The 14909-nt window shown below is 40.9% G+C and overlaps 1 protein-coding gene and 1 long non-coding RNA gene across 2 annotated transcripts; both read right to left on the bottom strand.

Moving 5' to 3' along the window:
* Positions 1-6313: 6313 nt before the first annotated feature.
* LOC147549079 (uncharacterized) lies at positions 6314-10613 on the bottom strand. The gene is made up of 7 exons (XM_086668222.1): positions 10231-10613; positions 9262-10177; positions 8272-8793; positions 7952-8178; positions 7647-7861; positions 7093-7373; positions 6314-6631 (listed from the first exon to the last, which is right to left on the bottom strand). The coding sequence occupies exons 1-7, from the start codon at positions 10611-10613 to the stop codon at positions 6380-6382; spliced, it is 2796 nt and encodes a 931-aa protein (XP_086524348.1). The 3' UTR covers positions 6314-6379.
* Positions 10614-10998: 385 nt separating this feature from the next.
* Positions 10999-12911, bottom strand: LOC147549080 (uncharacterized). Its single transcript, XR_015238948.1, has 3 exons — positions 12839-12911; positions 11602-11714; positions 10999-11237 (listed from the first exon to the last, which is right to left on the bottom strand). It is a non-coding gene; the product is annotated as an uncharacterized LOC147549080 (long non-coding RNA).
* Between the last annotated feature and the right edge of the window lie 1998 nt (positions 12912-14909).

Genomic DNA, 14909 nt, shown 5'->3' on the forward strand with positions numbered 1-14909 from the left:
AATGTGGTCAACAGGGTCAGACGTACCATCGTACATCTTCATACTTCGGAAGGAGAACTTCTTGGGCATTTCAACGAGAGCTATGGCATCTACAAATGGTGAGTCAGCATAACTTTGGGGCAGACCCTATTTAAATGGAGTCGGAACCCCAGGTATGTGTGTAAGTAAACCCTCTAGGTCTGCTAGCCTTTTTGCCAAGCTCCGGTCTAGAGAATTATCTCTAGGGGAGTATGGATTTTTAGGGATGTAAGTCCCATTAGCCTGTAACATAGGTACAGTGTGTAAATAAGGAAGAACGGAGGAGTGATGTGCAGTCGTGGTCTGCGTTGTTGGGCGTTGGTTGTCATACAGGTCTGGTTGAGTGACTGGTCGGCTTGAGGTAACGCCTACTTCTGTCCTGGTTGACTGCTCTGGAGCTGTTGAGCGAAGGATTGGTTGGCTCGCCATGCCCCCTGCTGCTTCAGTGGTCCTTTCAGCCCGTTCTTCGGGATTCAGCTCTGTTTTTCTAGGGGCAACTGGCCTTCGAGGTAGTACGGCTACAAACAGCTCTTTGATTTTTTCCTGCAATAATTGATTCTCGGCTCTGACCAAGATGTTCTCCTCTTCCAAAGCTTTGTATCGTTGCGTGTTCTCTTGCATTTGAGCTGATAGCACTGCAAGTTGGGATGCTACATCGAGTGGAGTGTTAGTCATCTCTTGTGCCATTGGGGTAAGCTCAGTAATTAGTAGTCGGACCCCTCCTTCTAGCACCAAACTGTGAGGGTAAGAATTCGCGGGTCAAGAAGTCAGCGGAGAACGGGTCGTTGACCGGAAGTCGAACCTCCACCTGTTAATAATTTTGCGGACACCGACAACGTCTTTGGGCTTAACCTGTGACAAAAGAGACAACAACGCACGTGACCGTGAGATCTTACGGGACACGAGGATGGTGCCGGCCTAAGGGGGCTCCGACGGTCAAGTCAGTAAACTTGGCAAATATTGAATAGGAATTATAAACCAGAGTTTGAGCTATGGAGTTAGATATGTTGCTTAAGCGAGACGGTCGTTGGGAGAAAAGGTGATACAGCCGAGTGTATGCCTGCCTAGTTCTCTGGTCGTCGTGTGAAATGAAGCGCTTGCACCCCTTAGTCATGTGGAGAGAGAAATGAACGGTTGTCTTGTCGTCCTTCCTTGGTTGTCAGGTCGTTAGGACAGAGAAAGATCACCCGTCTTCCTTGAGCAGGTGATCGTTTAGGAGAGAGAAGGACCGCTCGTCTTCCTTCAACAGGTGAAGAGATGATGGTAGTAGCAAACGTTGGTTGCCTGCCAAAGGTTTGGATGATTGATATGAGAGAGAAAATAGGTTGTTAGCTGATTGTAAGTGAATTTGGATGTCGGGTGTTGTTATCCCTGGTTCCCTCCCCTTAGTCGATTACTAGTTGATCCTTATATAGAGTTTTGTGGTCAATTGTCCGTTTTGGTCAACCGTCACCTGGTGGTGAGCTGTTGTCTTGAGTATGGTAACGCACGGAGTTATTACCATGAATAGGGATGTCGCAACTCCCATCCAACGTATATATTGGGGATATTGTCATCTTGAATGACCATAACGCTTCCCCAACAGAAATACGAAGAGAGGTCAGCTGAGGAGGAGATGGCGGACCTCTTCTATCCAGAGCTGGTTGTATTTCCGTATTTTGGTCTGCCGAGGGAGTGAGGACGGACCTCTGTATCCAGAGCTGAATGCACTTCTGTACTTTGGCCTGCTGGTGAGGACAGACCTCTTTATCCAGAGCTAGACGTACTCCCGTACTTTTATGTTGCTTCGGGATGCGTGGAGATAAATGGGTCGGGCCCATTGGTCATTAATTCATGGACTCGGTCACCGCGTAAGCCTATCAATCGTGGATTTCTGGGGGCGCCCCTGGTGACGTATTTTGGCCCATACATAGACATACAAAACCTTACAGTGGCGTCAGAGCCTCTTGCATGTAACTAATTTTGACTACACGAATAAGATTCAGACTTGATTTATTAGATATATTAGTTTGAATAGAGATTCAGACACGTTTTGATTAGTTTGAATTAGATTTAAACGTCATCTAATAGGAGTTTTGAAAGAGTTCCAAAGCATAGAATTCTTAGATTTTTGGTTTTTTGAAAAGGGTTTTCGAAAACAAAGATTTTAGGGTTGTGATTTTTGAAATATGATTTAAAAATCAGTGTTTTTGAAATATGATTTAGAAATCAGTGTTTTTTATTATTGAATCATCAAAAACAACAACATTAGAACAACAACTATAGAGAAGGGATGGAGAAGATAAGAGTTTAGAAGCTTCTAAACACTTAGGCAGTTTTTGTCCTTGCTGGCCCGGTCGCGTCCTAGCTTATCGGACTAGGAGTTCCCATCTTCCCGGACCAGGAACCCTTGTCCATGTTGGACTAGGATAGGTCCCGGTCTTCTCGTACTTAGAGTTCGAGAAGTTGCAACCATTGACTTGGTCGCATCTTAAGGACGCAACCATAAGTCAAGACGTGTCTCAAGCTTGAGACGCGTTCGAAGCTGATGTCCAGACGCGTCTGGATGTGTCTAAGGCATCTCGGACTTCACGTCTGAGATGACTCATGACACGGTCTTGGTCAAGACCCGTCCAGGACGCGTCCTGCCTAGGGAGAGGACGCGTCTGGACCGAGGGACTCGACACGTTTCGAACGTGCTATCCCTGGTTTGGGGTATGTCCGACCCATGCCGAGACTGGTCTTGGGCTTACCAGAGACTTGGTCAATGGGCTTTGACCAAGAGTTTGACTCAGGTATGTTGAGTTTGACTCAGGTATGTTGAGTTTGACTCAGGGCTTGATCTGAGTGGGAGTTTTTCGGTCTCTTCTCCAATTTTTCTCTCGGTTTCGCCTAAATTTTTCGAAATTCTCTCGGGCCATCCGAGGGTCCAAACGAAGTTTTTCATAAAATTGATTTTGGAAATCATTAAGGATAAAACCAAATCGGGCCATTTGTCCAAATTTTACGAAAGTCGATTTAGGCTCGTTTGACATATAAATGTCAAATAGTTTCTCCCGAGGAGCTATTTAGACTATAGCAAACCTAGATTCGATCTTAGAATCGAATCTCATACATACTATAGAATACTATGAACATTATATTATTGTATGTATGAATGTAAATGCAGAGAGTAGTATGGCAATAGAAGTGTCCATTGAAGAACCGAAGGATGGAATCGTGGTTTGAGTGGGAGAAATCAATGAGGGTTCGAGGATGGAAATCCATGCGAGCTAAGGGGAAACAAGAAGCTACCTACGAAGATTAGATCTTTTAGGATAGGGCCATACTAGGATCAAATCAGCTTGGTTTAATTCTCGCGCGCATTTACTAATTTACGTTTTACATCGTGGATGATTACGTCAGAGTTCACAATAATGCATCCAACATGAAGACGTAAAAGTCTCCAAAAAGAATTTTGTGTAAAGCCTGCCCAAATTAAGACACCTGTTGCGCCCTTGTTCATCGATGGTAGTTTCGGCCTACGCAAGGTGCCATTTTTTACCTTGAGACAATACGGGTAGACCTATGAAGAGGTCTACGCGTCTAAATGGTTATTCTCAACAAGTCAACAAAAAAGTTTTGGATTTCGAGGCAAAAGGATGAATTGAACACCTAAACATGTTATTCATCAACCAAGAGTCACTCACCCAGGACGACGGTGTTAAGAGCAGTGCCCTAGTATGCTTAACTTCAAAGAAATGGGATCTTGGAATCGCATTGTTTAAACCAGGGACGGTTTTCATTGAATAATGTGGCAAAAACTGTGTTTTCGCTATGATAATAGGTTTTAGGATTTTGCTTTTTCTTTTAACGTATTGTATATATGACTATTAGAAAATAGTTTTCCAACCTTCGTTCATTTCTTCAGAAGTAAGTAACGAAAGTTATTTCCTTGGTTGGAGTAGAATCCAAGAAACGCTCTCGAATTCGAAACATAGAAAACGTGCCAGAGTATCCCATTTTAATATTCACTACTACCTCAACGACAGAGGATAGAAGCAGGATGTGATCATCCGAAAAGTCTTTTGTGAACATCCATTAAGTTTTTCTCTTTCGAAGAGATTAATATGGATGCATACACAACCATTCGACAACTAGATGTCGTAAACGGAGAGGTCCGGAACCTCTAAGAAAGTCGACTTAAGAAAAGAAACTGGATTTTCTCTTCTTTAAGCAATGATAAAAGATATTATCCTTCACCGGTTCAATCAAGTTGAACGAAGATATGATAAAGGCATTGATAAGTCACTCAGTTTGTGAAGACAACTAAAAAGAATATTGAGGTGTGTTGAATCTAAGAAGCATGTGCTTAAGATTCAGCAACCAAAGGAATATAAGAAGAGTTTTTATGATTCATAGGGACAAAGGGTTAGAGTTTCTAAAGAAATGGTAGACCATTAGAAGAAACTACCCTAAGTACTTGGAAGACAAAGAAACGGAATTCTAAATTCCGGTTCTTGTATTTTGTTAACAAAGCTAATTTGGCAAGTAGTTGTAGCACCCCAAATCCAGATTTCCACGTCGGCCGCCATGAAAACCTAAACTTAAAGCATTTCTCCGCAGAACCGTAAACATATACGATATACTCATCAAGGAGACAAATAGTATCGAACATGAAGCTCAAAAAGTACCAATAAATCATCTAATAAAACTTTACTTAGTATCTCAAAACTCACAGGATGTCTCTAAATCATCGACACAAATGTCAGACAAGATCAAAGAAAAATAACACCAAGTGTTTAGGAGATACAACTCCAAATTTCTACCTAAAGAAAGAAAGAAAACCACTAAAGAAACTCCTCAACGGCTAACTATGACTCAAGCAGGTGGCACTACCCGATTTCCTTGTCCTGAAAAATAAAAGATTGGGTCAGACCCCAACAAGTAGATTTCGAAACCTCTTAAGCCTCAATAGACAGTTTCAAGAGCTACCAAAATAAATAGACAACCACATACCATGTAAAGATGTCCAAGTATAGTATCTGAGTTGTGACCATAAGAAAGAAAGTGTACCACATATGTAACAAACAACAAAAAGCGACATGACGAGTTGGTGTCCACCTTATGTAAGAGTATGGTCCACAAGGTCATCCATTGTGTTAGCGCCGACCCCATACGCTCCATACCTATATCACATCTGGTAGAGAGGGTCGAACCAACCACAAAAACTCTTACCACCCTTCACCAACTCCATCACGTCACACATACATAATATCACACCATTTGTAATAAACAACCAAAAGCAATATGACAAGTTGGTATCCACGTTGTATGAGAGTGTGGTCCACAAAGTTATCCATTGTGTTAGCGCCGACCTCATACGCTCCATACCTATATCACATCCGGTACAGAGGGTCGAACCAACCACAAAACTCTCAAAACTCTCCACCAACTCCATCACATCACACACACATAATAGCATCACACCACAACATACATAAATCAAAACCATATTCGTTAGCATATTACGACATACGAATTTCATATTTATGATATTTGCAAGTAATGAATCTATGATGATAATAGCCTAAAATTCTCATATCATGTTGAGTTCTAGCACATGTTCATGTATCTAGTGAGAGACATCTAATTATAAGAGCTATATACTAAATTCATGGCAAATAAAGAGGTTTAGCCCTAAATATCATTGTAATACATGAATCTAGCATGAAAATCTAAATGAATATTGTATGGTTCATCAAGTAGGTCATTATAGCAAATATCCTCAAAATCTACCACATAGATGAGATTCAAAGTGACCTAAAAAAAGTGTTTAGGGATATAAATCTACTACTTCTAGTATATATATTTGTGTCAAGGACCCTAATCTATGTTCAAGTAATACTAAAATCTAGGGTTTGTAGTTTCATCTAATTTGTCTAGGTTTATCTATAAAAATGACTATTCAACCCCTAGAGAGATAGAAATCTACCTTAGATCCAAAGCAAACCAAGCTCCACACTAAGAACAACAAAGAAAAATCACCAAGCTTGATCCCTTCTTCCTTAGTCCTTCACTTGCCCTAGTTTCTCTCACAAGAACCCAAAATCCCTCTCTCTAACACTAATGGCTACAACAAGAAAATAAAGAGGTGAAGAAGATGAAAACTCAAAAGTGAGTGAAGGGATTAGGGGTTAAAAGGGTTGGAAACTTGAAGAAATAATGGGAGGGAAGGAAATCACTTTCCCACTTTCTCACTCTAGAAAAGTCCAATACCCCTCATATGCTCAAACTCACGGTTGAAGAAGGCAAATGGGAAGGAAAAGAATGAGGGGGTAGGGTTTTAGGAATTAAAAAGGCATGCTGCTAAAGGCACCCCTAAAAATAATGGATAGGGACACTACAATCTCCCCTCGTAAAAGGAAATTTCGTCCTCGAAATTGAACGTATCTGATGAGAGGAAAAGATAAGGATAACAAAGGCGCATATCATCCTCTCGCTCCGAAGTAACTTCTCTATCGTTGTGATGATTCCACTGAACTTTGACCATGGGAATAGTCTTTCGGCGAAGCACATGCTCTCTACGATCCACGATGCGAACTGGTTCTTCCTCATATGATGCGTTTGGTTGGAGCTCTAAATCATGGTAGTCGACCACCGAATTTTAATCCTCATCTCTCACATGCTTCCGAAGCATCGATACATGAAATACGTTGTGCACTCCTACCAAACTTGCAGGCAAGTCAAGATGATAAGCTACTTTGCCTACCTTCTCAACTATTTTGAAAGGTCCAATGTATCTCGGAGCCAATTTTCCTACCGTAAAACACCCTTCATAGGTGACACCTTCAATAACACCTCCTCTTTAACGATAAACTCTAAATCCCTACGTAGTTTGTCAGCATAACTCTTCTGATGACTTTGAGCTGCTTTGAGCCTACTCCGTATTAACGCAATCTTTTCAGAAGTATCCCGAATCACCACTGGTCCTTCTAGTTTAGCATCTCCTGCCTCTGTCCAACATAATGGTGATCGACAAGGCCTCCCATATAATGCCTCGAAAGGAGCTATGCCAATGCTAGATTGGTAACTATTATTATATGCGAACTCTACCAAAGGCAAGTGATCTTGCCAACTACCACCAAGATCTAGTATCGAGCACCGTAACATATCCTCGAGTACATTGTTGACTCTCTCTGTCTGCCCATCGGTCTGAGGGTGAAAGGCTGTACTAAAGTGTAATGATGTTCCCATAGAAGCTTGGAAACTCATCCAGAACCGAGAAGTAAAGGATGAATCTCTATCTGACACAATAGACACTGGAATTCCGTGCAGCCTGACAATCTCTTTAATGTAAAATTGTGTCAGTCGATCTCCACTATCTGTCGTCTTCACTGGTAAGAAGTGAGCCGACTTAGTCAGCCTATCAACTATCACCCTAATGGCGTCAAAGCCTCGACTCGAACGCGGTAAACCTGTGATAAAGTCCATCGATATGTTCTCCCATTTCCACTCTGGAATAGGCAACGGTTCTAGAAGTCCCAACGGATGTCGATTTTCTGCTTTCACCATCTGACACACCTCACACTTCCTTACATGTTTAGCAACATCTTTCTTCATTTCGGACCACCAATATTGCCTCTTCAAGTCTTTGTACATCTTGTTACCACCAGGATGAGCAGTGTACTTACTCCGATGTGCCTCATCTAATAAATCCCGTCTCAAGACCGGATCTGCCGGTACAAATAACCTCCCTCGGAATCTCAATCCTCTGTCCTGTCCTGTACTGAACTCAGTTTCAGTTCCTTGCATTAACGAAACCTGTTTCTGGCACCACTCATCGTTAACTTGTGCATCCACGATACGGTTCAGCAAGGATGGCCTAACAACCATACTACCCAGAAATAACGAGTCAACTCCTGACCCAACCATGTCAATGTCATATGTTGCCATATCCTCCAACATCTTCCACTGATTCATCATCAATGCGGCTATGATACCCCTCGATTGTGGACTTAATGCATCAGCTACTACATCAGCATTACCCGGGTGGTATTGCAACGTGAAGTCATAATCTTTCATTAGCTCTAACCACCGACGAGGGCGCATATTCAATTCCTTCTGAGAAAATAGATTCTTGAGGCTCTTATGGTCGGTAAAGAGATCAAATTTTTCACCGTACAAATAATGTCTCCAAATCTTCAAAGCAAACACTATAGCTGCCAACTCTAAGTCATGAGTTAGATAATTCCGCTCATGCGGACTCAACTGCCTCGAAGCATAGGCAACCACCTTATCACTCTGCATAAGAACACAACCCAAACCCTGAATGGAAGCATCAGTATAAATTACTAACCGAGCACCACTCTCAGGAATGGTCAAAACTGGTGCAGTAGTTAACCTCGTCTTCAGTTCTTGGAATGCATGGTCACACTCTTTAGACCATCGAAACGGAACTTCCTTCTTAGTTAGGTTCGTCAAAGACCCTGCAATACTCGAGAACCCCTTGATAAACCGCCTGTAATATCCAGCCAAACCCAGAAAACTACAAACCTCTGTCGCAGATGTGGGTTGCTTCCAATTAAGCACTGTCTCGACCTTAGAAGGGTCGACTGATACTCCAATGCTAGATATAACATGATCCAAGAACTTCACTTCTTCTTGCCAAAATTCACACTTCTCGAACTTAGCATACAATTGATGTTCAATCAGTCTCATTAATACCTGTCGTAAGTGATCCTCGTGATCTTCCTTAGTTTTGGAGTAGATAAGGATATCATCGATAAATACGATGACAAACTTATCTAAGAAATCCTGAAACACCCGGTTTATCAAATCCATGAAAACTGTTGGGGCATTAGTCAAACCGAAAGGCATAACCAAAAACTCATAAGAACCATAACGTGTCACAAATGCAGTCAATCTTTGAAAACCACTTGGATCCTCTCAGTTGATCGAATAAGTCATCGATCCTCGGTAAAGGGTACTTATTCCTCACAGTAACCTTATTCAACTCCCTATAATCAATACACAACCTCATCGACCCGTCTTTCTTTTTAACAAAAAGCACAGGCGCACCCCACGGGGAGCTACTCTGGCGTATGAAACCCAAGTCAAGTAACTGTTGAATCGGTCCTTGAGCTCACGTAGTTCAACTGGAGCCATTCGGTAATGAGTTCTAGCTATCGGTGCAGTACCCGGTTCCAACTCTATGCAGAAGTCAACCTCTCTGCGCGGTGGCAACCCTGGTATATCGCTGAACACCCCATGGTACTCACATACCACATCAATCATCTCTAGCGTCTTACCCATCACCGGATGCTCTATCAGTTCCACGTTACCTAAGTGCATCTCCCTCATCTGTCTCGTAAGTCCAGACACAACCAACACCTCTTCACTCGGAAGAGAAAATGTGACCTTCTTGGCAAAACAGTCCACAAGTGCATGATATGAAGTAAGCCAATCCATGCCTAGGATGACATCATAGTAAACTAACTGAATTACAAAAAGGTTCGAAGCAAACTCTCGTTCACCTAACTTAATAATGCACCCCCGACAAATGTGGTCTATCACTATAGACCCACCCCAAGGTGACGACACAATAAAAGGGCTCACACATCGATCTAACACAATAGGCAAAGTGCGTACAAAAGAAGTAGAAATAAATGTACCCATGGCACCAGGATCAAATATTACTCTTCCCAGATTACTATGAATAAGAAATGTACCTTCAACCACCTCAGTAGGTGCTCCAACATCTCTAGGAACTATGGCATTCAGCTGCAGCTGCTGACCCCGTCCCTGCAACCTCCCTTGTTGACTATGATTATGTTGTTGCCCTAGATTACCAGTTCGAGTCTCATTCTTCTTAGGACAATCAACTGCTCTATGACCCTGCCCATGACAAGTGTAACAAGTTCCCTGGAAAGCTCTCTGTCTTCCCCAGTTGCCATTCAGTGGTTCTGGTTGTCCACCAGTTGCTACCACTACTCTATCATCCCGATCTGTACGAGGCCTCTTGCAAACACGCTGCCCATGATAGCGGTCACTTCGATTCTTACCACCGTTCTTATTGTTATTACCACTCCACTTCTGGTTATGTCCCATCTCTCCCTTGACACTCCTCTGCTTCCTCATCTCTTGAATGTAGTCATCTTGTGCCTTAGCACATGTCACCACTTTCTGATAAGTGTCAAAACTAGGTTGTCCAATGATTTGTCTCGTAATGTTAGGAGCAGACCATTCACAAACCTTTCAATCTTATCATGTTCAGTAGGGATCAAATGAGTTGCAAACAATGACAGTCGATGAAACTCCTGCTCATACTCTGAGACTGTCTGATTCTCTCCCTGCTTCAAATTCTGAAATTCTCTTGATACTTTCTGTTGTATTGAATATGGAAAGTAATTTGCCTTGAATAAATCCTTAAATTGTGTCCATGTCATAGCCATAGGATCTACTAACCGAGCCTCTGTATCCCACCAAGAAGCGGCATTTCCTTCCAACTGAAACACTGCCGTTCTCTGCTTATACACATCTGAGCACTCGAGATTCTGCAAAATCTTATCCATCTTCTGGCACCATGCATGTGCTCCTAAAGGTCCTGCGGTTCCATCAAATACAGGTGGCCCCATCTTCTTGAAATGGTGATAATCACTACAAAAAACTAGGTTATTAGCGACGGTTTTAAACCGTCACCAATAAGATAAAACCGTCGGTAAAAGCATTACCGACGAGAGGCAAAACCGTCGCTACAAGAGGGGTCGGCAATACTATTACCGACGGATGTTGCGACGGTTTATGAATGCCGTCACTGATACATCATGACGGTTTTTTTAGTAACCTTCCGTCGTTAAATTTTTTAAAAAAACGTTCTGATCCTTATTACAGACGGTTTATAAACCGTCACTAATAGGTATTACTAACAGATTCTTAAATTTTATTTTTCAACACGGTCCCTGTTTTTGAACTGGCAGAATGCTTAACCCTTAAAGGTAATTCCTTCGAGCACGCCAAAAGAAGCAAAAGCTCACATTTATTCAACCAAACAAATATTCACATCTACATTAAACAAAGACATCTCAAAATGTCAAACATGAAAAAGAACCATTTTAAATTGTATTCAAAGATATGACACATGTAAAAAATGCATACTATAGTGTCTACTACTTTTTTTTTATGAACATAGTGTCTACTGCTTGATGGCCCTAAATCTTCGTCCAAAATAGTCCTTGTCCTCTCAAAACTCCATGTATAACCTGCATAACAAGATTTATCAACGTAAGAGTACTAACAAAACAAAAAATAAACAAATTATACAAATGTATAAAGTTTCATTCATGATAATTCACTCGGGTATGGTGTTGCACCAAGGGAATAACTCGTTTCAGGCTTGATTTCACAAGTTACTCAGGTGAATCGGTCGATTCAAACTAATTATTACTAAGCCAAGAACTAATGAAAATCGAAGTTCAGAAGACATATGAACTAAGTGTGGTGTGTACTATGATCCGAAATCAATGTACGATATAACTAAAGGGTATTGGATATTGAAGGTTGAACGTTATTCATTTTTTACGTTGTTTTAAGCCAGAAGGCATTAACAAATATTAAGAGTCTAACCTGCAAACGAACTGGACTGCCTCGATCAGGTTCCATCACTTGAGCGAAAATATTGTTTAGACCTGAATCTTCGTCCAAAATAGTCTTTGTCCTCTCAAAAGTCCATGTATAACCTGCATAACAAGGTTTATCAACGTAAGAGTACTAACAAAACAAAAAAATAAACAAATTATACAAATGTATAAAGTTTCATTCATGATAATTTACTCGGGTATGGTGTTGGGAATAACTCGTTTCAGGCTTGATTTCAGAAGTTACTCAGGTAAATCGGTCGATTCAAACTAATTATTACTAAGCCAAGAAGAACAAATATATAATATATATCTCTGTCAATGGTATGAATCTCCTGAATTATTAGATGCTTAATTGGTACAAGTATGCGTAATACGAATTTCTGCAAACTATTGCACTGTTAGTAATTTTAGGGCAAATGGATTATCTTGCTCAGTCGAAACTGGTCAGATCACATTATCGGTTTTAGATGGCAGCTATGCCGTTTACTATGATTACAGATGAATAACAAGAATAAGTTCATTTAAGGTTGAGAGGAGATAGAGATAATTGTTTATTATGCTATATAGCTACCATTAGTAATGGAATTTACTGTGCAGGGCTATCCGGACATTCTACGAGGAGTTACCATAAACCCATTTATAACAAGGTACATGCCACCATTCGACGAATTTGAACTGAATCGATGTTGTCTTCCAGAGGGAGAATCAACATCATTTCCTGCCGTTCCTGGACCGTCGATATTCTCGTAACAGGAAATGCAACAATCCGAGTGGCTTTTTCATCTAGTCATTGTGATCAAATGGTAGTTTCAAAGGGTGGAGTTCTTTTTGTGCCAGCCGATACAGAGATTACTGTGACAACTGACATTGCCACCATGGAAGGAATTGGTTTGCAACTCTATAGGGCTGGAGTCAATAGCAGGTTCTTGTCCCAACCCACGCTTGCGCAGGTTGTATCGTAGTCTCGCTCTCATACTTGCTTGTATCAATATAGGAAAAAACAGTGAAGTAAATCAAATGATGCGTATACATGTAATCACAAGTAGTCGAGTTTAGCACGTGAATATTTGAGGAAATCTGGTAAAATTTTATGCAGTTAATGTAAAATGGGATTTCAATTTTTGTTGCTTGTGGAAAAGTCCCTACTGTTTTAGACGATTATTGACATGCACAAATAATTTCTCTTCTATGCAGATAAAAGATAAGAGCTCTCGTGTACTAACCTTTGGACTAAATCGTCTTCCATTTCTTTGGAGAAAAATGTTTCTTTGCAAAGCGATAGAGAAGTTGCAAAAGCTTTTGCAGCTAAGCTGAGTGTCACCTAGTAAAGGAATTCATACAATTTTTGATTCTAATCCTAACATCTCGAAGTCGAAATCAAATTAGTAAAGAAAACGAAGAAGTTGCAAGTTAATACCTTGAAAGCAGCAACCGGTTTAGAAAAAATATATCGCAAAACCACCCCAGTGTCATGTAATAATGAATAATTAAGGTCGATTAGGAAAAAGACAGATGATAGAATAGTACTGTAAAAGCTTTAGAGAAACCACAATTCAAAATGGACAAGAGCTTAGAGAAAATAAGGACATTCATACCATAAACCCTAATAGGATAATAAAACTACAACCCTTTCATCTAAAACTTAAATAAACTTTTCTATATAGCCCAATTCACTTAAACAACCACAAAATAGGAAACCACAAAAACCCACTTCTTAAAAGAGAAATTCAATTGTATAAACTAGTATTCCAAATTGGAATGTGAAATTGATAAAATGGATTTGAACTAGGTTAGGAATTGATAAAATGATAAACCCTAAACAATGTCTTAATAAACCTTGAGCAATCATTCAACAATTCTAAACCCTAAAGAACAAGAAAAAGAAGAGCAGTAGAGAGAGGGAGAGAGAGAGATTTCAATGAAAACAAAAGAATAACAAGAAAACAGGTACATAGGATGGGAATTGATCAAATCTGAGTCAGGTTCGATCAATTTTGCACATGAAACTAGGTTAGGAATTGATAAAATCATAAACCCTAAACAATCTTTTAATAAACCCCGAACAATCATTCAACAATTCTAAACCCTAAAGAATAAGAGAAAAAGAGGAAGTATAGAGAGAGATGTTAAGGAAGTAACAAAAACAAAATAATAACCAGAAACAAATTGAGTGCTTACCAAGTCTGGAGATCGAGATGGAGAGGGAAAGCTAACGATGGAGAAGGAGAGATGGAGAAGAGAACGAGCGAGGAAGAGACGGCAGCAACAAAACGTGGAGAGAGAAAGTGAAGGATTTTGGAATTTTGCAAATGGGAACTGTTTTGGGCAATTTTGGAAAGTCGCGGGTTTTTGTGAAATTTTCGCTCCTTCACACTGCCGACGGAATTTAGTTCTCAGAGACGTCGCTGACAACAAATAACGATGGTTTTCACAAACCGTCGCTAATAGACAAATCAATTTTCTGTTCCTTTCTTGCGACTCCGTCGGTAGAGGATATTTTTTCTGACGGAGTGCTGAGAAACGGGTTCGAAAAAGGTCTATTACCGACGGTTTTCTCTAGAACCGTCGGAAATGGTACAATTACCGACGGGTTAAGTAAAAACCGTCGGTATTATCCCGTCACTAATGCCCCATTTTTTTGTAGTGAATGCTGCACCCAAGTCATCTCAGTCGGTGGTCTCTGATTCACCACAGGTAACACAAGACCTCCTGTTTCCCGTGTTGGAACCTGAACCCGATCTCGCTCCCGCATTTTAGCCTCCGCTGCAATGTTAATCAAATCTTGCAATGCAGTTGTGTCAATGGTCACCGTTGCCCTTCCATTCGGGTTTTGAACTGGAGTTGCACTGCTCTCAGCTTGCGCTGTTGTACCCACAGTTTCTGTTGATTCTCTATCCTCAAGAAAGACTCCTCGACCTATCGCCCTGCTTACACCTCGGTCTGTCCCCCTGCCTACACCTCGGCCTTGGATGCGAGCACTACGACGTCCCCTACCAATAACTCCATCTCCGTCTATGAATTTAATGAAGATAAGAATAAGGAGATAAACTAAATTAATGTCACACACAACCAAGAAAAGATTAAAGTGCCACTACTGCTTCTAACTGTCTAATAGCCCTAGACACAATCCCTAGGATTCATGAACCTAGAAGCTCTGATACCACTTTGTAACACCCCAAATCCAGATTTCCACGTCGGCCGCCATGAAAATCTAAACTTAAAGCATTTCTCCGCAGAACAATAAACATATACGATATACTCATCAAGGAGACAAATAGTATCGAAGATTAGATC

The sequence above is a fragment of the Eschscholzia californica genome, unplaced genomic scaffold (genome assembly GCF_041429995.1).
Source record: "Eschscholzia californica isolate CP2 unplaced genomic scaffold, dmEscCali1.0.p SCAF_3, whole genome shotgun sequence".
NCBI lineage: Eukaryota > Viridiplantae > Streptophyta > Magnoliopsida > Ranunculales > Papaveraceae > Eschscholzia > Eschscholzia californica.